The 22867-nt window shown below is 36.4% G+C and overlaps 3 protein-coding genes across 3 annotated transcripts; 1 reads left to right on the top strand and 2 right to left on the bottom strand.

Annotated features, from left to right (window-relative positions):
• Positions 1 to 5528: 5528 nt before the first annotated feature.
• Positions 5529 to 11359, bottom strand: LOC113763907 (serine/threonine-protein phosphatase PP1 isozyme 2). Its single transcript, XM_027307906.1, has 4 exons — positions 10677 to 11359; positions 6820 to 7379; positions 6502 to 6721; positions 5529 to 5852 (listed from the first exon to the last, which is right to left on the bottom strand). The coding sequence occupies exons 1-3, from the start codon at positions 10876 to 10878 to the stop codon at positions 6548 to 6550; spliced, it is 936 nt and encodes a 311-aa protein (XP_027163707.1). The 5' UTR covers positions 10879 to 11359; the 3' UTR covers positions 5529 to 5852; positions 6502 to 6547.
• A 1600-nt stretch (positions 11360 to 12959) lies between these two features.
• LOC113748903 (metal tolerance protein B) lies at positions 12960 to 16809 on the top strand. Its single transcript, XM_027292498.1, has 3 exons — positions 12960 to 13043; positions 13165 to 13338; positions 15472 to 16809. Exon 3 carries the CDS (start codon positions 15474 to 15476, stop codon positions 16620 to 16622), a length of 1149 nt encoding a protein of 382 aa, XP_027148299.1. The 5' UTR covers positions 12960 to 13043; positions 13165 to 13338; positions 15472 to 15473; the 3' UTR covers positions 16623 to 16809.
• A 1937-nt stretch (positions 16810 to 18746) lies between these two features.
• On the bottom strand, positions 18747 to 21136 carry LOC113780139 (ras-related protein Rab11C). Its single transcript, XM_027325954.1, has 3 exons — positions 21009 to 21136; positions 20651 to 20894; positions 18747 to 19594 (listed from the first exon to the last, which is right to left on the bottom strand). The coding sequence occupies exons 2-3, from the start codon at positions 20813 to 20815 to the stop codon at positions 19109 to 19111; spliced, it is 651 nt and encodes a 216-aa protein (XP_027181755.1). The 5' UTR covers positions 20816 to 20894; positions 21009 to 21136; the 3' UTR covers positions 18747 to 19108.
• Between the last annotated feature and the right edge of the window lie 1731 nt (positions 21137 to 22867).

Genomic DNA, 22867 nt, shown 5'->3' with positions numbered 1-22867 from the left:
CGTGATATAGCAACCTCACTAGGGCTTACCGTAGAAAGAGCTGGTGGCCGAGAAAGTGACCATGATGAGGATTTAAATAGGGGCCAAATAAGATCGCTCCCTCCCTCCCTCGGTTATGCCTGTCAATCAGGCCATCTGAATCCGCTTTTAATAAGTTCGGACTCTATCCATATAGTTAGTATCATTTTTAGGATTCGGATTATGAGTTTCGAGTTGATATACGTGAATCTCATATTTAATTTACAAGATTTTCGGGTTGTAAGTTTATTTCGAATTTAATTTAAATTCATGTATTACTCTTTAATTTTCTTAATATAATTACTATAACTATTAAGTTCTAAAGCTAATTTAACATCCACAAAATCACAACATTAAAACTATACATGAACTAGCAATAGTTTATCAAAAATATAGAAACAGAGACTATTTTAATAACAATGTATCTAATTAGTTCAAAGTACATGAAAAATAGTGACAAAACATGATCAACAGTCAATACATATTTTAAGGTTTTTAATTTGCTCGTACTAAGAATTGTACCTCTGAATCTTTTAACATAATTTTGTATATTTAATATTTCTTATATATATTAACATATTTTGACACTTAACTCGTAAGTATAAAGTACTAGTGTTACATATATATATATATATATATCAAAATATCAAAATATGAATATATTATACGTAATTATATATACATAGATTAAAGTGTCGGGTCTATATTGAATTTGAGGCTAATAAAGTCCAATCTCAACTCATATTTAATTTGAATTCAATATTTAAGCCCATTTTCAATCCAATTCAATGAAAAATTAGGTTCATTGGGTATTTTTTGAGTTGAGTAGGCCAAGATTGAGTTGGTCCAACCTCATTGACAGTTCTACACTCGTGCTCCCGGGTTTGGTTTCACAAATTGCACTTCTAAGTGCTAACTAGGGCCACAATGTGCCTTAACGAACTTAATTGATCATAAGCCAGTATTTGGAATTTAAATATCCTTATATTATATAAGATTGAGTTTTGATCAAAAAGGAGGTTGAATTTCAACTGCATAGGTAGGGACTTTTTGGGAATTCCTTATATTATGAAGTGTTTTGCAACCTGAAGGTACAAGTCAGGAAAGCCTGTGATTGGGTATATTAATCGAAATGGCCTCCTTTATAGACATTTAAAACTTTAAATGTGGTTGCGTGTTTGGGTATTTATGGTATGTGCAATTAATCTAGAACCATTTGTTGCTTTTGGTACAACTCATATAAGCATGTGGGTTTGTGTAATTACTGAAATGGCCTTTACACAGCACACGTTCAGCTCTTGAGCCGCAGACAGCCGTTTGGGACTCGCGCTTTGGCTGAAATTGCCTAAAATGAGTCTTGGCCGCTCTCACAGACAATCGTCTGTGTCTGTAACTTGAACAGTCTTTTTTCCCGCTGTTCTTGGCCACTGTTGCCTAATGTTTCATGAGCTTTCCAGATAGCTTCATGTTTGCATATGGGTATTAGTTTTTGTATTCTTTGGATGTTGTCTCATGATATTGTTAGCTTTACCGTCCTGATTCTCAGCTTGTCTTTTCATCCTCTCTCAGGTGTGAACTCCACTATTTTGCTGTCATTTATGCCTGAATTTAACGGCCATAAACATGGGTTTATTAATGACTCCATGTTTGGCCTTTGGGATTGGATCTGTTTCCCCCCTTTCAGCTTCGGGGATTGGGATTTTCCATGCCTCTTCCTTTCCCCTCTCATCCGAGCTGATGTCCGAAAGACCCCATTTCTTCGACATTATAGCCTCGAAAGACCCCATTTCTTCGACATTATAGCCTCAATTAAATAGCCAAGCGTTTGTATGCTAATGCCCGAACGGCTGCGCATTGATTATGCTTATTTTAATGCCTCCTCTTTCGTCTTCTTCGGTTTCACCCTTTTAATATTCTGGGATTTGGGCTATTTTTTATGCCTTTCTACCGAGCATCTCAGAATGTTCTTTAGCCGCAGCTACTCCTGGTGATTCAGCTTGAGGTAAGATTTTTCCCGCAATTTTGTCGTTCATGTGGGTGATTTGGGCCGTGTGTGGCGTCAATGTGTGCTTAATTTCTAAAATTTGACACTTAGCCCTTGTAATTTAGCTGCAACATACAAATTTTTTCACAAATTTAGAAGGCCTCTGTAATTTGACTGGTTTGCTAATAATGTTATAGGTTCGGGATAACAGCAAGAAAAAGCTCTCGGTGGGGTTTTTGGAATAAAGTTAGCTTTTTGGGTATCAAGTCATTTGTGTGATTTTCTAATATTTGTCATTTAGGAACAACATCTGCATCCTAGAATACTGGAAGTGCAATAAGCGCAACTGAAGTAGCCGACAACTCAGACCTCAACTCTAAAAGAACACAAATGGATGTTGCAATACAAGCAGTGGAGACAAAGAAAAGAGACAGCTCGACCACTTTGGCACCCTCACCATCTACAAAGTCCAGTGAAGGAACCAGTGGTACAACCCCTACAAAACAAAATGAAGAAACCACCAAGAAGCAACGTATCTGAATGCTGCCTATTACAGCATCTAAAAGATTTTACTACTATTACTATCACTAAATAACTGGACATACTACTCTATTATCTATCTGGATCATGGGAAACCTATTTGTCCGTACATTTTTGGGAATTTGTTGCATCTACTTATTTGTCTTTGAGAACTTGCTGATTCTAATATTGGGTGGCTCTTATGTTGTTTGTCTCGTAATTGTACCTGCCTCTAATTATGTCGCACAATGTACTATTTTTAGTTCAATAAAAATGCTTCTTTAACCACAGGCACCAAACACCCGCGCGCGCGGGCACTCCCCCCTAGTCTAGTACAAGAAGTTTGTGTGCAACCACTAGCTCAGGTTGGTGGCCACCACTAAGCCATTAAGTGACTTCTTAAAAAATTTAAATGAGTGTGTAATACATCCGTCTGATCCGACGATGGTTCAGTACTCACCGCCCCTAATCCTAATTTACTCTAGTTTAAACATCTTTTTAGGTCTCCAATTTCCAATATAGTATATATATTTCTCAAATGCAAAACCGAACAAAAACCAAGGTTGGTCAAAAAAGTTGCCATCACCTAGTCCTAGTCCTGTCTCCTGTGCAAAGATGGAAATTTGCACACGCCAGAGTTCCGATTTCCAAGTCTTGATTCCAGACTTTGAATGCGGCAAGTTCTGTGAGGTAAGAAACTCAACGAAAACATGGGATTTAGCAACTCAAGGGTTTTATACTAAAAACAGAAAGTGGTAGTCAAATTTTTACATTAAGGAGACGAGAGTCATCATATCATCCTCCCCACCACATTTTTTGCATTAACTTGAGGCTCTGGAAACAAGAAATATAGTATATCTATGTCTGGACGTAGAACCCCATTAATTGGCACGAAAATGGTGAAGTCACTTTTGCATTCCCCATGCAGCTGCAAGCACAAGGTTCAATTCGGTTTTGATGATAATGCCATTGTTTTGTGGAGTAAAAGCAGGGAATTGTCTTGGAAGCTGGTAGACTGGAATGAGAGCAAGTAATCTCTGGCAGATGTTCAGGTGTATGTACGAGCCACCAGCAACTGCACTTGCACCATTTAAATGCTACTCTACTCTCGAGCAAATACTTCCCCGAAGGAAAGAGAGGGAGAAAAATGGCCTCCAGTAAGGTAGTAAACTCACTTCGGATTGAAACTTCTGATAACCTGATTAACGTTACTTCTTGTATTTGATTTCAAAGTTATTTTTAGACTATAATAGATTTAAGTTCGCTCAAACACTACTGTAACGTACTTCTGATCTGCTCCCTCCAGGGAAGAAGAATAGGTGGCAGCACAGTTTCGAAATTTTAGGTGCGCCTTCAGGCCCACTTCAAGCCCTGATCATAAAAAGAAGGATACTTTTAGAAACCTACTTTGAGATTTCTAATAATTTCATCTAGTACCCTTAAACTTTTCAATATTACACTTACCTCTCTTTACTTTATAAAATGATCATAATAACTTTAACACATTCAATAACCTTAACACACTGTTCATGCAATAAAAAATCCACTTCTAATCTTATGCATACACAATTAGACATTTAATGGAAACAAAAATAAGATTTACCTGTGAAATAATCAATTATGTCATGAACACAATTTTATCATATTACAAATTAATTTTACCTTTGATTGGAGGATCTGAAGATGGACAGAAAAAGATGTAAGTTGAAAGCTTAAAAAGGCTAAGGTTAGGGTTGGTGCTCCAACATTTGAGAGATAAGATGTCATATTAATGTAGTTGGTCAAATTTTTTGAGTTTAGTAATGCTGATTTTTCCCCCCTTTTTTTAACTTAGATTGAGGTTTAGAATTTAGGGGCTGATGCTAGTGGTGATGATCATGATAATAATGGTACTAATTTGAGATGTGAAAATATAAAAGGTTTAACATACTAGAGATGATGGTCGAAAGTAGGTTTGAGATTTTATGCATTTTTCATTTTTTAAAGAATTTTATAGGATGGTAAAATGAATTTCACAATTTCAGGAGGGTATTTTGGATAATTCATTCAAAATTTTGATCATTGAATGGTTTTTGTTACCAAAATATCAACTCAAAGGAGATATGTTTAATTTTTGAAACCTTAAAAAAACTAAATGAAATTATCAAAACCTCAAGGGAAGTTTCTGTCATTATCCCTAAAAAGAATTACCTTGCAACACATTTACAAATTAACACTCATAAAATATAACGAGCAAACAGTCATACAGACCGTTTGGCAAAAAAAAAAAAAAAAAAGTCATACAGACTGATCTTTCTTATAATTTTCGTAGGCTATGAGTTTCTAAATCAGCAACAATCTAGTTAAAATATACATGCCAAAGTAATAAGCTGCATTGACTTCTCATATTCACTGCCAACTTTTTACTTTTCAGAGGATAATTCAAAAAAAAAAGCAATGGATGTCTAACTCAGTGGGATCTACTTTCTATCCCATAAAATTTGTCATGTTTATCACTTTTTTTGTTTCAAATTAATTATAATCTTGAAAAAATTTGTCATGTTTGTCACTTTTTTGTTCCAAATTAATTGTAATCTTGAAGAGGTATCCACTTTTTTCAATGAAATTTAATCCTTACCCATCATATACCCCAGTGCTCATTTTCTACAATTATCAACACAATAAAATTTATCTGTCTATCACTTTTTTTGTTCCCAATTAATTATTGCCTTAAAAAAATTAACCTACAATTATCAATACATTGAATAAAAGATAACCCGCCACTAAAAATATAAAAAAAAAATAAAAATTCTCTTTTCTACTAACATCACTATACAATTTTTCTCCTAAAAAATGACAAATTTTATGGAACTAATGCCATTATAGAAATTTTCTCCTAAAAACGACAAATTTTATGGAACGGAGAAAATATATGACACCACTCTTATTGGCACAATTATACGCATATTTGCCAGCCCATTGAGCCACGTAACGAAAAAAATGACACCAGAAGCTCCTAGAAACAGCGTGGATGCAAATCTTCAACGTATCGCCAATACTCAGTAATCCAGAATTCCAGCGCAATTTACAAAACCAATGTATTTACAGGGTCAAATCATAAATTGCAGGAGAAGATTCAACAAGGTTAAAAGAAGCAAAGAAAAATTTCTGGCACTTCTGGCCAGTCTGGAGAACAATTGCCTCCAAACTAAACTGGTCTTCAATATTCTATGCCAAAACACAACGAACGTCTAATGCCCTGCGAGTGGATACCAGAATGACACCGCTACGTGCTCAACTTCTGCGAAGCCGAGGATGAAGGAGACTTTAGATCGAGGTTTGGGGCAGAATCCTGCAGTAACGAAGCATATTGTCAGATGATAACGTATATCAGCTTGACATATCCTCCACTTAATAACAATGCTAAACATCTAAAAAAAAAAAAAAAAAAAAAAAAGTCATCCAAACCATTAAGGTACACATACTTCCAAAATGAACTCAATCACTAACCAAAGAATACAAATTTAAGTACAAAATAATTAGTAATTCAACACAGGAAAACGCTAAAGACCGAAGATGTCCATGGAAATATGGCAGTATTACAATATTCGGTATCCTGCTTACAAAAAATTTCCCATATTTCCCTCCTTGATGCTTCAATCAAAACATCAGCTCACTTTTTTTTTTTTTTCCCATTTCACTGTCCACATATATATTACATTCTAACAGATGCACAAGAACAGAATGTGGGAGGTGAACCCTAAATTTCAGTTAGTTTCCATTTTGACAGCCTGGTAGGATTAGAAGTATAATCTTACCAGCAAAAGATGGTTTGTACTGGAATATTGAAAATTCTAAGTCCTTACAGCAATTGTAGGCATTGCTCATATATAGAAAATAAGGAGATAATCTTTTGGAAACTTGACGAACATATTATGCATACATATAAACTGGAGAGTAATGCACATATTTAATTTCTTCAGAGCGTTCATGATACTAACCTTAGCATTCTAGAAGAACCTGAATCAGCAATAATCAAATTTTGATTTATAAGAACCTAGGCTTTTTATTAGTTGGCTTCAGAATCTGAAAGGAGCACATCAAACTTTCATCTACACTCATCATAGCTCCAGCATTGTCAAATTCACCACAATAGTTCGGAGCGGAAAATATTGTAACCAGCTGCCTATCAGCAAAAAATTCATATCCATCTTCCACAACCTGGGAAGAGAAAAGGGTGTGACCGGAGGAAGCTGTCATGTGAATAGGAGTCAATACACAATAAACATATGGAAAAGGATACAGAGAAACAATAATACTTGATGGGCACGACAAACGAGGTCCATATCATTCTGCATCAAGAATTCTGCCACCTTATCAGGACCAAAAGTGAATGAAACTCCCCTGTCATTCATTCCCCAACCTTTAATTTCTCTACAAGGATCTGACCACAGTAAATCACAAAGCAAGCCAGAGTCTGGAACATCAGTTGGACGAGACAAGTTTCTTATTTGATCCAAGTTTGTTAAATCTGGAGAAAGACCGCCATGCATGCAGAGTATTTTGTCATCTATTAGGGCAGCTACAGGAAGACAATTGAAACATTCAGTGAAGGTTTTCCAAAGTCTAACATTGAACCGTCGTTTACATTCATCATAGAACCCATATATTCGGTTAATTGAAGCACACTCATGATTTCCTCGTAAAAGGAAGAAATTCTCAGGATATTTTATTTTGTATGCAAGCAGAAGGCAGATGGTCTCCAGGCTCTGTTTTCCTCGGTCCACATAATCCCCAAGAAATAAATAATTGGCCTCAGGAGGAAATCCTCCATATTCAAATAGTCTCAAGAGATCGTCATATTGCCCATGAATGTCACCTGGAGATCAGGCCAACAAAAGAAGAGAGCTTCAAGTCAGTTTCTTTAACTTAATTCTGCAGCATTAAAGACAAACTTGCAACTTAAAAGCACAGATAAGGGAAAAAAACATTCGACATTAAACAATCACAATCCTCTTTTTCTTTCTGATTTAATAAGCATGTACTTCCACAAATAGGGATGCAAGGCAAAGAACAACTCACAGTCAACAAGGAAAAAAGGTATCTCCCAATCTTTACCTCAAATTGATCAAAATTATTAATTCCCAGCTTTAGTAGACTATCCAAGCGAAAGTCAACAGGAGAAATTATCATGTCTTCATATTCAAAGAAAAATGAACAGAAATTTTCTTTTACGAGTCCATGTAAGAAAACGTAAAACTTCCAATCAAAACGAAAGTGGAAGTGACAAGGCTGTACCCAAATAGAACACATGGACTAGAAAAAACCCTCACAAAGCCCAATACTCAATAAAGGATGCATTTTTTTTTAGAATACAAACAATCACGGAAAAATTCAGGCAAATCAATGAAAAGAAAATGTCTACTAAATAAAGAACATCAAGCATCATGCCTTGGCAGATAACGTTAGAACATATCATCTATCATATATACTGCTAAATAGGGGAACCAACTATGGCGATCAATTGATGTATCTGTCACATAGCTAGCTTAACTTTACCCCCCAAAGGCAATGATGAACATTTCATAATTCAATTAATCCCCAGAGACTCCAAACAGTGAGATTGGCTTTCCTTGGAATGCTTAGGGCAACCTAAATCATCCATTTTAGGACCTTGGTGTTTATAAAATTGTGTGTGCAACTTTATAAACATCTTTTTTATGAATGACAACAGTCAAACAAGCACATAAAATGAACAGTTACTAGATACTCAACATTAAGAAAACAAATTCAATATTCTACAACTGAATCAGTCAGGGTTCGGTTTACCCTTATTTTATCATAAATCAAAATTACATCATCATCCAGCTTATTTGGAAAGAAACCACACATCACTGCAAGTTTTGCTAGCATCCGCATTCTATTTACCATGTACGGTAGCCCACAAATTTTTCTCCCTGGTTGTACGCTAAATTTATTGCTCAACTGCACCATGTTAAGTGTGGGATAGACCTCCCACTAACACATTTCTCCTTGTCAATTTTTGCTTTTAGGCTTTACTGTATGCGTTACACATTTCAGCAGCATGCTACTCATAACACCCCCCCCCCCCAAGGGGGGAAGTAAACCCAATTCACAGCCACAGACCTAATCGACAACTTCCTTCACCCCATCTTCCCTGTTCTCTCCACACTCTTCCTCCACATAATTGATGCAAACTAGGATACCTTCTCTACATTTTTCAGCTTTAACAATGAAAAAAGCGCAGGCAGATCACCTTATTTTCTTATCTAACCCCAGCCTTCTAAAATTTCTTCTATGGTTAAAGAATTTTATTAAGCAGCAAAAGAATCAATTCAATTGCCAAGAATCCAGATCATTGGCATTCCATGGAATTATACAAGAATCCTGGCCTTTTCTGGCAAGGTTCTCATTCCCTATAATCAGAATGATAATAATAATGATTGCATGCCTGTGTGCTCAACTGTCAAAATCTACAATCCAAATATGAATTACCAACAATGAGGCGAAGAAAATCAAGACTGCATTTCACATCCTACTAACTCTGATCTCACCAGTCACCAGATTAAGCTGTTAAATAAATTAATGCGTCACATGTTACTGAACTCTCTAAATCTTAAAAAGGTTCCAGAGAAACCTCTTTCCTAGTTCATAAGAACCTTGTAAAACCACTTTGCTGCATCTTGGAAAACATTTTTTCATTTTGTAATATGTGAATCCACAAATTGGCAGAATTTTGGTTTACTTTTGCTATTTTCCAAAATCAGAACAAGACCTTGCTACAAAATATATGGGTTTAGAAAACAACAGGACCATCAAATTCCCAGTTTATTCTTGTTTGAATTCTCATGTCCAGATACCTTTTGAAAGTTATTTTAACAAACATCAAAGATGCCATTTCAGAGGAAATCTCTCCATATTTTGTCTGAAAAGGGCCACCAGATTTGACTAAAAACAGAATTTGGTTTGTTTTGTCACGACAGAAACTGGAAGACAAGCATATCCAAAAAAGCTCTCCCCCGAGCCTTCCAAAATAAAGAAACAAAAAAGCAAGCTTCTATCCATGTTTTCAGCTAGTGGCATGAAGGACTAAATTCATTGTGCTCAACTTTGATACAGGATGTTGCAGGAAGCAGATTGGAGGGATCAGCAGATCAACCAAAGCATATTCCAATCAAATAAGAATCAGATTGCCTATCCAGGAATTGGTAAATCCTTAACCATTTTTAACACTGTACCAAAAGTGTAACGGAATAACTCTTTGTTTTCCATGCAATGCTGGTCTAATTCAGCAATTACATACCATAAGGCAAATTTATGCTCTACGGACATTAGAAAGAGTGGTAGTGCAAAAAAAAAAAGTGCCATAGTTTAGACAAGATAAAAATAATCCAGAGGAAATATAAAGAGATGAGATGAAACTTAGAAACTCTATGATCCTTTTCAGCAATAATTTGACCAATGTTGTTATGCATCAACTAGTTTCCACTATCTGGTAAAGCAGCTACATTTGAACTCATTGAAAGAAAAAGGGAGATGTTAAGCGGGCAGCATCCCCTAATACACTTATATCCTCACGAAAACTAGAAACTACAACAACCCCACCCCCGCCATCTCCCCTGTAACTCCTAAAAAATGGTTCCACCAGTATTTTCGTAGAATAATTAAATCAAAATTACAAGAAGAATAACAAAAGAAAGTGCATTTGCCAGCAAGGCTGTAAAGGCGATTGGGATTAAAATTGAAGCAAATGGCCAAGCTATGGTGAAAATCGAAGTCTTGGTTACTCATCAAAACATTTTCCAAGGTTATAGCACCAAATTTTCTGGGCAGAAAAAACTCAGAATTTCCAAAATAACTCATATTCTTACCGAAAATATAAAAATCCACAATTTGCTTGTCTCTGTTTCACAGAAAACATATAGAATTAAGCAACATACAGCTCAATAGAAAGATGATAACTTGGTAGAAAACTATAAACAATCCAAACAAATTAAAAAGAAAAAAAAGAAGAAGAAACGAAAAGAGCATATATACTATCAAAGCAGATGCCCTACCCGTACATCTAAGAATCTAAATCAGTAGACAAATTGGCGATAAACATGCATGCATGTGCTATTTAACTAAAAGTAACAATAGTGAGAGGGGAGTCTACCGCAGATCTTGATTGGTGCTTCAAGCTCCAAGAGATTAGGCTGTTGAAGGAAGATTTCCCGGGCAGCGTTGCAGAGCGACCGGATCTCCGCCTCGGAGAGCTGGACTTGGCGCAACGTCCGCGCGTGCCGGAACTCCAACAACCGGTTGATTATGTCATCAAGTACCGCAGGCTCAATTCCCTGCCCATTCGCGGCGGCCATCCCTACAAATATCGGTTCTCTAACTACTCCTCTGTCTCCAATTTACAGCCAACCTAACCAAACTTAGGGTTTCCAACAAACCGTCCCTACAGAAAAGAAGATATGGAATAAAATAAAAATAAAAACATCAAAAGATTTAGTCAAATTTTCTGTTTCTCTTAAGCTCTCTCTCTCTCTACCAATGACGAAAACGAGAGAGATAGATAAAGATTAAAAAGATTATAATTGGTGGAATTTAGGGTAGAGGAAAGGGAAGGGACTAGAGGGCGCGTGAGGTTCGGTTGGGGGGGATGGGGGCTGCAACTCCGATGCGGCGGAGAGGACTTTTCTTTTTCTTTTTTTTGAAAGATAGGATAGTGCTTAAATTAATAGGGAAAAGAAAATGCGTAATAAGAAGAGGTTGTGGTCGGAGTCGATAATTCCGCTGCCCTCGTGTGGTTGTATCCTCCGATGCATAATCACACACTTACGTGGCGTTGCCAGTTGGGGAATGCGCATCAGTGATTTCATTTGTGCGCACACATACGTGATATACCCCGCTCCCCCCTTTCCAAAAAAAAAAAAAAACCACGACCCACATACTCTATCTTTTTTTTTTTTTTTTAAACAACTTGCAATGAAAATAAAAGGCCCTTTTGATTTCTGGCTCTGGTGCTCCCTGGTTTTTGATTTAAAGGGCGTAAAGCCAAAGCCTAAAGGGTAAAGGGTGTGGGGTTGAGATTCATGGTCTAGATATCGTTCTCGGACTAAATCAATTGTTAAGGACCCAGTTTTTTTTTTTTTAAAAGAGGAAGTTATTGGTAGAGTACAAGGGACAAAGGAAAGGAGTTGATGTTTAATTGCTAGATCACAAACTTTCCTAAATTGTTGATCATGCTTCTCAAATGTAGGGTAATGATTAATGAGCTATTCTTAGCCTTCTTGGGATTATTTTGGTTTGGACTTGACATTGATCGTGATGTGATGGTGAAATATCCATGTTTTTTTTTTTTGTCACTTGTCATCATTTACATCTACATCTACTCCTAATCCTAATCTAGCCTATACTAGAGGGTGATCTAACAGGATCACAGGAATCGATGGAAACTAAACCACCATCGAACCATACGGATGCACAGCACCCATATGGATCTTAAGCAAAACCACATCGGACCATGTCGTTTCATTTTGTTATTCTAGGTTTGACTCACCCTTATCCTGTTTTGGATTGTGATTTTCTGTTAAAGAATTTTTACATTTTCTACAAACACATTTTTTAATTATCTTTTTTACCTTATATACATTATAATATATTTTTCTAGAATCATCATCCTTGGATGAAAAATAGAGGAGTCATAGAAATGTGAGCTTGACGTTTGTCTTCCCTCACCACTTCCAAAATCTTCTGATAGAGAAAGCTTCGACAAAACTTCCGTTTAGTGTGATGCAAAGGAAATAGATAAGTTGGGAAAAGAATATCATCATCATGCTTTTGGCTCTCTTCTTCTTTTGCAATTTTATACCAAAGCATTTTGTACCTGTTAGATGTTCGACAAAACATGTAATTCACAAAAGTTTGAAAAAGCAAAGACAACACGGCATGCATTTCTCTAGAGTTGATTTTGTTTATGAAACAGTACCTTTGCATGGTTCCAAAGGGACATTATTATCATCTATATATACTCCACCCAGCCTAAGAAAGACTTACCTTTATTTGGTGATTTATGAGGGCAATCATGAAAAGATTTCACCGTCTGAAAAATAAATGGTGAAGATTTGTTTTGTTTGAGTTATTTGAGTATTTTGGACAAGAATTTCAAAGCTTCCATAAGTTGGTATGTTATTGCAAACCGAACGCAAGGCCGGACATGGACTACCATTTCGGATGGTGAAGCTCGAAATACTTGCAACTTGCACCTTTATATTATATCTATCAAAAGTAACCATTACTTTGAGGTGAAAAGGTATGGCCTCTGTTGGTTCGACCATCAAATATGGAATTCCTTATAATATCCGAATGTTTTTTTTTTTTCGAAATGTTTTTTGGCAGCACGAGAAAATTTTACATACCCGACTCAAGTTCAAGAACATACCCGAGGGGGTCTTAGGCCCTGTTCCGATTGTTAATTTTTGGGGGAAAAATATCAAGAACACATAACAAGAAATGCTGCTATTCTCCTGTACAGGTATATTTTCCTTTATGTCTTGTCTAAAGCAAGTTTATTCTTTTCTATTGTCCCGAATGGAGGTTGATAGATTCTAGTCTACTCCTATTTTTTTTTTTTTTTGGCCCCCTTCAATTTTAAGGTACAAATGAATATCGAGTTGTGAGTCTTGTGACTGCCTGCTGTTAATGACTGATGGTGGCTCCTCTCAAGTTGGGGTTGTCATAAATCCCATTATAGAAAGTTCAGTCGTACGAGTAAAATGTCAAGGCATTCTTCCCCAAATTTCGCTTCTTCTTTCATCTGCAATTCCAAGGTAACCATTTTCTTGCAATCAATTTTAACTTTTATCTGGTGCTTTCATTGCCTTGCAATCCAATTTCTTATCTGATTTCTTTTTCGCTCAACATCACATGCTTTTTTGATATGATACCTGGAATGGGTTTTGGTTTCTCCGTCCTGATGGCTGCCTTCCGTTTTCTGGATCGTTTACGCTTTCCCATGCATGCACATCAATTTTCATTTAAGGGTTCTTGCTATTGAATTGCAGATATGTGAGTTGACATATGATTTTCGTGATTGTTGCTAAAAACAATTGTACATTGCCGTAGATGTCCCCATGCTTGAGTTCTTGATCCTGAATGACTGAATGGGGTTTGCAGAGGACATAAGCATGAAAGCATTAATTCCCATTTTTTGCCCAATCAATTGAATTAAATGGAAAAATAATTCATTCTTGTTAAAATCAGAAATTTCTTGTATTTCCCTTTTGAAGGTCTGATAGGTGATGGCCATAAAGTGGTATTATCACATTTCAAACCCGACAGATTATGGTTTCTGCATCATAACTTGGGACAGCTTATCCTATTAAGTTGACATCTTTATATAGAAATTTATTCACAACAAATGGAATCAAACGTTTCTATAATTCGTAAAATTGTTAACAAATTCTTGACGATTGACTTTACATATTTGCTCTTCATTATTGATTTGGACCTCTGCTTCGTTACTGGAGCCTTAAGCTGAAATCATTACCTTTGGATGGTCATTTATAGAAGAATGCATTATCGTCTATATCTGCAATTTTTTATGAAAGCGTGGTTCTATCATGCAAGGCTGCAGATAGCAGGATTAGAATACTTGGCTATAGTTTTTTGTGTAGATAGATGTTTAATCACATTAAGTAGGACAGGAAGAAAGCTCATTCTTGCAAACTTTTTCATATATTGAAATGGTATATTGTCTAGAATTGCGTTTATTGCTGGTAACTGACATCTTATAAGTTGAAAAAGAAAAACAAGATTTTGAATTATGACCCGAGACGTAGAAGTGTAACATGAAAATTCAGAATAAAAGGTGGCATGGAAAATGATGAAATGTTCATTCCAGTTGGAGTAAAAGGGAAATAACTGGTTATGAACATTTTGTATCATCTGATGAATGCTAGATGCTACCATGATAGCAACTCTTCCTTAGTATTGTTGAAGGCCTATATTAGATAGACACCTGGGTTTGCCTGTGTGGTTCTGATCGACTAATTTTGGTCCTGATGCTTTATACTTCACGCCTTTTCGCAGCTCAGCTCCAAAGGAATATTTTCTTGTAGAAAACTGTTCTATGACAACCTGTAGGATATGGGAGCCATCCCAGGAGGAGTACTCCTCGGGCAGGATCTCGAGTCTTGCTGGCTAGAGATCAAGAACAAAAGCCACATCAGCCTCTTGGCCCTCCTGTAGACGATTTCTGGACCTCCTTACCAGAGATATCTCTCTTGTTATCCATCCAAACACCATCCTTGTTATTTTGCATCATTCCTTTTGTGCTTTAAAAGAAATCTGTTATGATTTTCTTCTCTGACGCCATATCTGACAAAATTGCCAATAGCCTGATACCATTCCTTTTCCAGCTCTACATACTGTCTTTTCCCTTCACAAGATACATAAGAATTCTCTTTTGAAACTTACCTTACTATTGATAGTTGCTTTTTGCTCCTTACCGCTTACTCTGTGTTGCTTTTCTTTCTTTCTCTCATATTTCACCTCAATCACGCTTTAGCTCATGCATCCCCTTTCTATAAGTACATAGTTAAGACATTAATCTGGTTATTTAAAGAAAAGATATCCATGCAATAGCTATATCGCTTGTACCCTTAAATTGGTTCACTGCTAAGTATGTAGCTTTAAGGTGCATAAGCAAAGCTGTTGTTTTCTGGAGACAAATTAAACTAAGTCCTAAGTTTTCAATATATTTCCATAAACTTAGCATTCCCTCCACTTGAGTAAACCAAAAATAAAAATATAAAACTCTGCTTGAATCACTAACATGTATGAAATTGGGTACTGTAGATATTCATAATCAGTTTCCTGTCTCGTGCAGCAACATATTTCTATGATAATGTAGCTATTTTACTTTAGATACTAACTTTTTTGTGGTGGCAAATGGTAAAAAGTGATGGAGCAAAAGGAGGATTCAGCTTCAAGAGAAAACGAGCAACTTAAAGCACAGATGCCACAAGTCTCAGAAGAACCTGGTTACAACAATAATCAGCTTGAATTTTCTTGCAGTCATATTTGTTCATTCTCAAACCTGGAATACAGCATATTAGACTCTGCAGAACGATCAAAGTCAAGGGTGAAGCTTATAGGGCTCATAATCTTTTACTCAGTAGTCATGGTAGTAGAAATTGTTGGTGGCATGAAAGCCAATAGCCTTGCTGTCCTTACGGATGCAGCTCACATGCTCACTGACATTGCTGGATCTTCCATTTCTCTTTTTGCTGTATGGGTGGCAGGCTGGGCATCAACACCACGGCAGTCATTTGGATTCGGTCGTCTTGAAGTCATGGGAGTCCTCCTATCAGTACAGCTGATATGGCTTATCTGTGGGATTTTGATTTACGAAGCAGTTGACAGAATTCTCCACAAAAATGCTAAGGTGAATGGGAAACTCATGTTTTTGATTGCCTTATTTGGATTCTTGGTGAACTTGCTCATGATTTTCTGGCTTGGTCATGATCACACTCACCATAGTCATTCTCATGAATCTCATGAAACCTGCAACAGTGAAGAGCATGATCATGAAATGGAGGAATTAGACGTCATGGGCGTTGAAGACACCATAGGTCTGGTATCACCTTCCCCACTGAACGTAAAGATTTTAAACATAAACATACAAGGTGCTTACCTGCATGTTATGACTGATATCATCCAGAGTGTCGGGGTAATGATTTCTGGATTGATCGTATGGGTTAAACCAGAGTGGCTGGTGGTTGATCTGCTCTGCACTCTTGTCTTCTCCATTGCTGCACTTGGCACGACTCTGCCCATGCTGAAAAAGGTATTCTGTATATTGATGGAGAGAGCTCCGGATGAGATTGACATTGCACTCCTTGAAAATGGCTTGAAGAGCATAGAGGGACTTCATGATGTTCATGACCTGCATGTTTGGGCGATCACTTCTGGGAAGTTTGTGTTGGCCTGCCACATTGTGATTGGCCCTGGAGTAAGTCAAAATGAAATGCTCAGTAAAGTTGGGGATTACTGTGAGAGAAGTTTCAAAATTCATCACGTTACCATACAAATTGATCGTCAAGTACACTAAATGCAGCATTTCTCGCTTATTCAGTCCTCTCTCCAGTCTCCGTTTGTGACTTTATTTCATATTGAAATACCTCGTCTGAAGAAAATGTCAATACGCAGAAAAACATGCACGACGTTGCAGTCCAGGTGCTAGAGTGCCTATGTTTAGTCCTGAAGTTATCTCCATATGGGTGCTTTAATTAGGTCCATACCCTCATCTTTCTTGAGCGAATGCACAGATGCATAGCATCACTGCAGTTCCATGGCTGCATGAATGCGCATTGAATCACACATACCCCAACGAGTTAACAAGAAGTCCAGTTTCTTCTCCTTTTAGAATCCAACCCAAACAAGAGAAATAAGGACAAAGGAATTCTTTTCTTCCACAAGGCCATCAAAATCAAGAATAAGATGATCATCAATATTTGCTGTTAAGATCTAGTGGCTTTTTTTTTTTTTGGGTTAATTATACTTTGCCTTCCGAACTTAGCACTCTACCTCTGAAATTTCAAATATATACACTTTACCCTCTTCATTGGCTAGTCAAACATTAATGATGAATTTTTCATCCAAAATTTTGACAAAATAGCAATAATGCCCATATATTATAGTTACTTTTAATTGGAATATGGAATATGTTATTAGAAAAAACATGAACTCACATGATATGACATGAAAAATTAAAAAATAAAAGATGGTATAATACCAAAGAATTGCAAATTTGTATTGTAGAGTAAAAAGAATTTAAAATTTCTAAAACTTCTATACTAATTTTTCATCACCTATCTTTCTTCTTTTAAATTGTAAATGGATTGATTTTGATAATTCTTGTTTACCTTGTAGCTGTCACAAGATTCTCAGGAAGTCAATAAGATGTTATTTGATATTTTTATACCGTAATCATACCTTGGTTTGTATTTTGTTTGAATTTTACATTTTTTCCAAAAAAAAAAACTTGAGATTCTCTAAATAATTTTTTCAATACATTGTTATTTTTTAAAATCACTTTCTTATCTCATATAAAATGTATTAAAAAAGTGCTACACTAAGAAAAAAAATATTATCAAATAATCTTCATTTCAAATACATTAACTAATTTTATTTCATATAAAATAAGTATTGCTATCAACATTGAGATAAATACATTCAATTGTTTAGACTTCTTTTTTTTTGCAGATTATCTAATTTATTTTATTGCTAAAATATCAAAATGCACGGTATAATTGTTTTTAAATAGATTTAGCAACTATTAAAGACATAGATATTTATTATGTCACAATTATTATGTGTGTTTAGGAATTAGTTGGAGATATTTTGGTCATGCAAAATATAACTTCATCTTAACCCCGTTAAAAAGCTGACCACAAAGAGCAAAGTGTGTATATATTTGGAGTTTAGGGCAGCAAAATGTTACTAGTGACCAAATTAAGTGCAATTAATTTTCTTCTTTCGTAACTTCATTGTCAGTGTCAACCTCTCAACAAGCATTGCGTTGCGTTAAGATTCCCAGTCTCGGTCAACAACGACTTGTGAAAGTCGAACCATCATTCAAGAGTTTGACCAATATACAATCTGCTGAATTATTAATCCTTGATGTACAGCCATATTTGACGGAGGGTTAAGCTGGGTCAACAAGCCTAAAGAAAATGAAGAAGAATGCAAGATGAATTCTTCTTAGCAATCGACCCCTTCCGCGTTTAGACGAGAGTCACGAGACAATTACCAGTAACAACGCGCTAATGAACGTCTTCATCGTTTATTACTTTGGAGGAGTAGGTGAGGCGGCAGAGATTATTAATATTACAAGGAAAGGAAAGCGCTTCTAGATCCTAGTCGCAGGGCGACCACTAGAAGCACAGCATTTGATTTAGATGATCTTTACCAACATAATATATTTTGTTATTAATGACTACGAATTGTTTAGGATCTGATTAGGTAAGTCTAATGACGTCAATACACGCTGCTCAACTGTGTTTCCTGAATATAGCTTTGATGCCCAGTAATTGTAAGAAATGAGAATTTCCATCTAAGAAATAAGAATTGATTCCTTATTATCATGTAGGAGTATAAATTTAGTCACAGCACATCCTTAAATTAAGAGAACGTATGCTTGGCAAATTCATTCCAGAAATTAAGAGAAGGCAAATAGACAAAAATATATTTATTACAAGTAAGAGAGAAAGCCAAGAAGTTAATCTACAGGAAAAATGCTACACCTACATGACCACCTCATGTGTTTAATTTGCCTCAGCCACATATCACCCGTATCAGTCATTCCATAACACAAGAACTACAATATATCATGTGAATGAGCACCTAAATGACTAAACTCTTTTTAACATCAGTCTTAAGCTCTTTTTTGCTGTCACAATGAAGTAAGAAGTACTCTACAAGCCGTTTTTTGCCCAAAGAATGGGAGAATAAAGGGGAAAAAAGAATGAAAAAGAAGCGGGGAAGAAAAGTTGTGCATGCTAGCAAATTTCTTTCCGTTCCTTGAAAATAGGATGCTCAGGTAGAACAACAACCCCTCTTTGTGTTTCCAGACGAATCATTAACATTGATGGTGGTACCCTGACCGGGAGTCACGGTGGAGGCAGCCGCTTCCTGGGCAGCCAATGCTTTCTTGCTTATAATGTGATATATTTCTGACAGAATAGTCTGGAAAGCCTTGTCCACGTTATATGCTTCCAGCGCTGACGTCTCAAGAAAAGAGAGTCCTTCCTTCTCAGCCAAAGTTTGGCCATCGTTCTCTTGAACAGCTCTGAGATGGTTAAGGTCGGACTTGTTTCCAGCCATCATGATGACAATGTTAGAATCAGCATGATCCCTCAATTCCCGAAGCCACCTTTGGACATTATCAAAAGTTTGCCTCTTGGTTATGTCGTACACAAGGAGTGCACCCACAGCTCCTCTGTAGTATGCACTAGTAATAGCCCTATACCTTTCCTGTCCTGCAGTGTCCCATATTTGTGCCTTGACTGTCTTTCCCTCTATCTGTAGCACCAAATTTTCAGAAGATCACCAGGTTAGTGTGTTCCCATATCTCACAAAGTACCAAAATTCTCAACCTTTCCCCACAAACGCTAGCCAGCCAAGAAAAGCATTTTAACAATCAAACTCAGTTTCCTAACAATGGAAACACCATAAAAGGTAGTACTAGATTGTTTTGCCAAACCTATAGGAAACTAGTAGTCTGTAGAAGCTACGAAATAGATATCCTTAAATTACAATTTTGACAAAAGAAAGCCTAAATTACAGGGGCGACCATCCATGCTATGGGTGCGCATGCAGAACAAACCAAACTTCACACGAACATCATCCAACATACACAATGACCAAATTAAGATTACAAATAATAGCATGCCACATATACCATCCAATCTATCTAACATGGCGGAAGAATTACATCATTCACCACGAAATCTCAGAAACTCTTTTCTAAACTTGCAAAAGACATATCTATTAAGTAGATAATAAGGTGGGATGATAACATGTTTAACTTTCTCCTAGCATTTCACAAGTCAGCGAACTCCATTTAGCTCCTCACATAGAGAGTGAAAAGATATCCTCCACATCAATTTGTATGATACTCTGTTAATCCGAAATGTAAACAAAAAGAGCTTCACAAGGGGGACAAAATTAATGTCCTGAAACATACTAATACCTCAAGAAACCATCCAAAACTGACTGGAGTGACTTGTGTTTAAAAACGCATCCTTCTTTCTTAAGACCTCGTCGCGCCACAATAAGCACTAATCCAACATTTAAAGACAATCAAATTACTAATCTCGACATTTTTATATATTTTTTTTATTTGGTCAAAAATTCGCAGTCATGTAAATCGTGCATAAAACTACAGTTAGACGCAAAAAAAAAGAGAGAGAGAGAGAAGATGATACAAAATTGCAAGAAAAAGAAATCCATCCAAACTAATTTATGCAAATCATGAGAATTATGCAACCTAGACCAAAAAAAACAATAGACAAACTTCGAAAAAATCGAGATGGTGTGATTATGGAATATTACAGAGGAAAAAAAAGGAGGAGTAACCTGAAGAGTACGGGTTGCAAACTCAACTCCGATGGTAGATTTAGACTCCAAACAGAACTCATTTCGAGTAAACCTAGATAGAATGTTAGATTTTCCGACTCCGGAGTCCCCGATCAAAACGATCTTGAATAAATAATCGTACTCGTGATCCACTCTATTGGCCATCTCTCCCTCTCTATCTCACACTTTTTGATGACTATAACCAACCGGAACGATAAGCCGATGATCCCTTTCTCTTTTAATCCTGCAATACAGATCCACAACAACTCAGATCTAATGCAAAAAACCGTAATCTCCATACGACAATAAACGCAGGTATACACGCGTAGATCAAAAGAAAAAAGTACGTAGAGCTTACCGTACAGGAGACAGCGGAAATGATGATAAGAATTGAGAAGAGAGGAAAATGGGGGTACGTATGGAGAAAGAAAGAAAAATAATAGTGGGGGAGGGGCGAGTTTGAAACGGCCAATATTGGAATGTGCTTGGTTTTGGAGGGGGTGCCTCTCATGTGGGGAAAATGTTGCAAATTACTAGTCAGTAGGTAGCAAGCGTGTAATGGGAGAATCTTTTCTTTTTTACTTTTTTTTTTGGGATTAAAAAAATTAAAAAAAGGTAAAATTCCCTGTTCTTATAATTTTGTTTATGTGGACGGGGAGTGGCGTCGTTTCGGTGAGGGAGTTGACAAAATTTAGCTAATGAGCTGACTGCTGAGAAGGATGTGGGTTGGCCGTTCTGTCGCAGAGTGGCAGATGGCAGGGATGTGCCTGCCTGCCTGCCAGGGTGTATATCCTAATTCCTAAATCCTATAAGGGGAATGTTAGCGGATTCCCGTGTTCTGCCACCAGTGAGTAGTGACTAGTTGCACAAATTACTACATATTCACCTCATTCCATTAAAACTGCCGTAATTTTTATTTTGAAACGTTCCAAAACAATTATCATATCAAAAAAATCAAAATGATTTTAATCTCTTTTTTTAATATAGCAATTTTTTTTAATCATGTGCATACTATCATTCAAATTTAAAATTTGAATTTATGGAAGTAAAATTAAAAAAGAAAAATAAACGTCACAACCAAATCACTATTATCAAAAAGTTGGATTTTTCAAACATGACTAAATAAAAGAGGCGGATGGAGTATAATTAATGAGGTGGGTCAAGTCAATGGTCATGCTTCTTGTGTTTTCTTTAGTTTTGTTTTGGGTTCTTAAGAATAATTTAAATTATTATTGTTTCCAAACATAATTGTTTTGGGGCTCAGGCAAAAAAGATTGGATTTCGCCGAAAAAAGAAAAAAAGAAATTATCCTCTCAGCTGCGGCGATTTGCAATGAAAAACCATTTATTGCCCAATATTATGGAAGATGCTGATGATTTGTTGGTGATGTTTACAAGAAACGAGAAGTACAGTGCACATTGATGTTCATATTGGGCAAACCACTTTCTGTGTTATGTACCATTGAAAAGAAACTAAATGCAAAACAATTGCATTTATGTACAAACACATTGCCTCCCATCATTCTTCGACTACCATTGCAACCAAGGCACTGCATTATTGAGTGCCAGCAAGCGATTTAGCGCACGCATTATGGCGTGATCATGCAAGAATAATTCCCCATTGGATTCAACGAATCATTCGAGTAAAAGTTTTCATATCATAAAAGACTATGGGGTGGTGCAGTGCACACAGACGAAGGGAATCTTCATTGTTGTGGAATGTGGTGATGATTGCTAGAACAGCACTTAAAAATGCACTTAAAAAAATATATAGATATCATCACTTTTTTTATTTTTTGGCAATAAACAACAAAAAAGCTAGCTGACATGAATGCATTAATGCATCGCTTGGGGCCGTCGATTAAAATAATTCACTCAGATAATCTCGTCAACCCAGGCTTTTAAGTGCCGTCCTTGTGATTTCGTTCACCGACCCACCTGCCCTTGGTGCCACTCATTAACAAAGGATCAAGATAGATGCATCTAGGAGTGTGTAAAATAGAAAAATTTTGATTTACAAACTGAATTTGAATTGAATTCGAAATTTTCGAAATTCGGAATTCGGTAATTTGGAATTCGGAATCGAATTTGAATTCCGAATTCCAAATTGGAATTAGTGAATTCGAAATTGAATTCGATCGATAATTTCGATGTAAAAAATTCGAAAAATTTCGAATTCAAATTTTCGATTTACCGATTTCGAATTTGTTGCATACCC

Source organism: Coffea eugenioides, chromosome 1 (assembly GCF_003713205.1).
Source record: "Coffea eugenioides isolate CCC68of chromosome 1, Ceug_1.0, whole genome shotgun sequence".
NCBI classification, from domain to species: Eukaryota; Viridiplantae; Streptophyta; class Magnoliopsida; order Gentianales; family Rubiaceae; genus Coffea; species Coffea eugenioides.
This window is presented reverse-complemented; position numbering and strand designations above follow the sequence as displayed.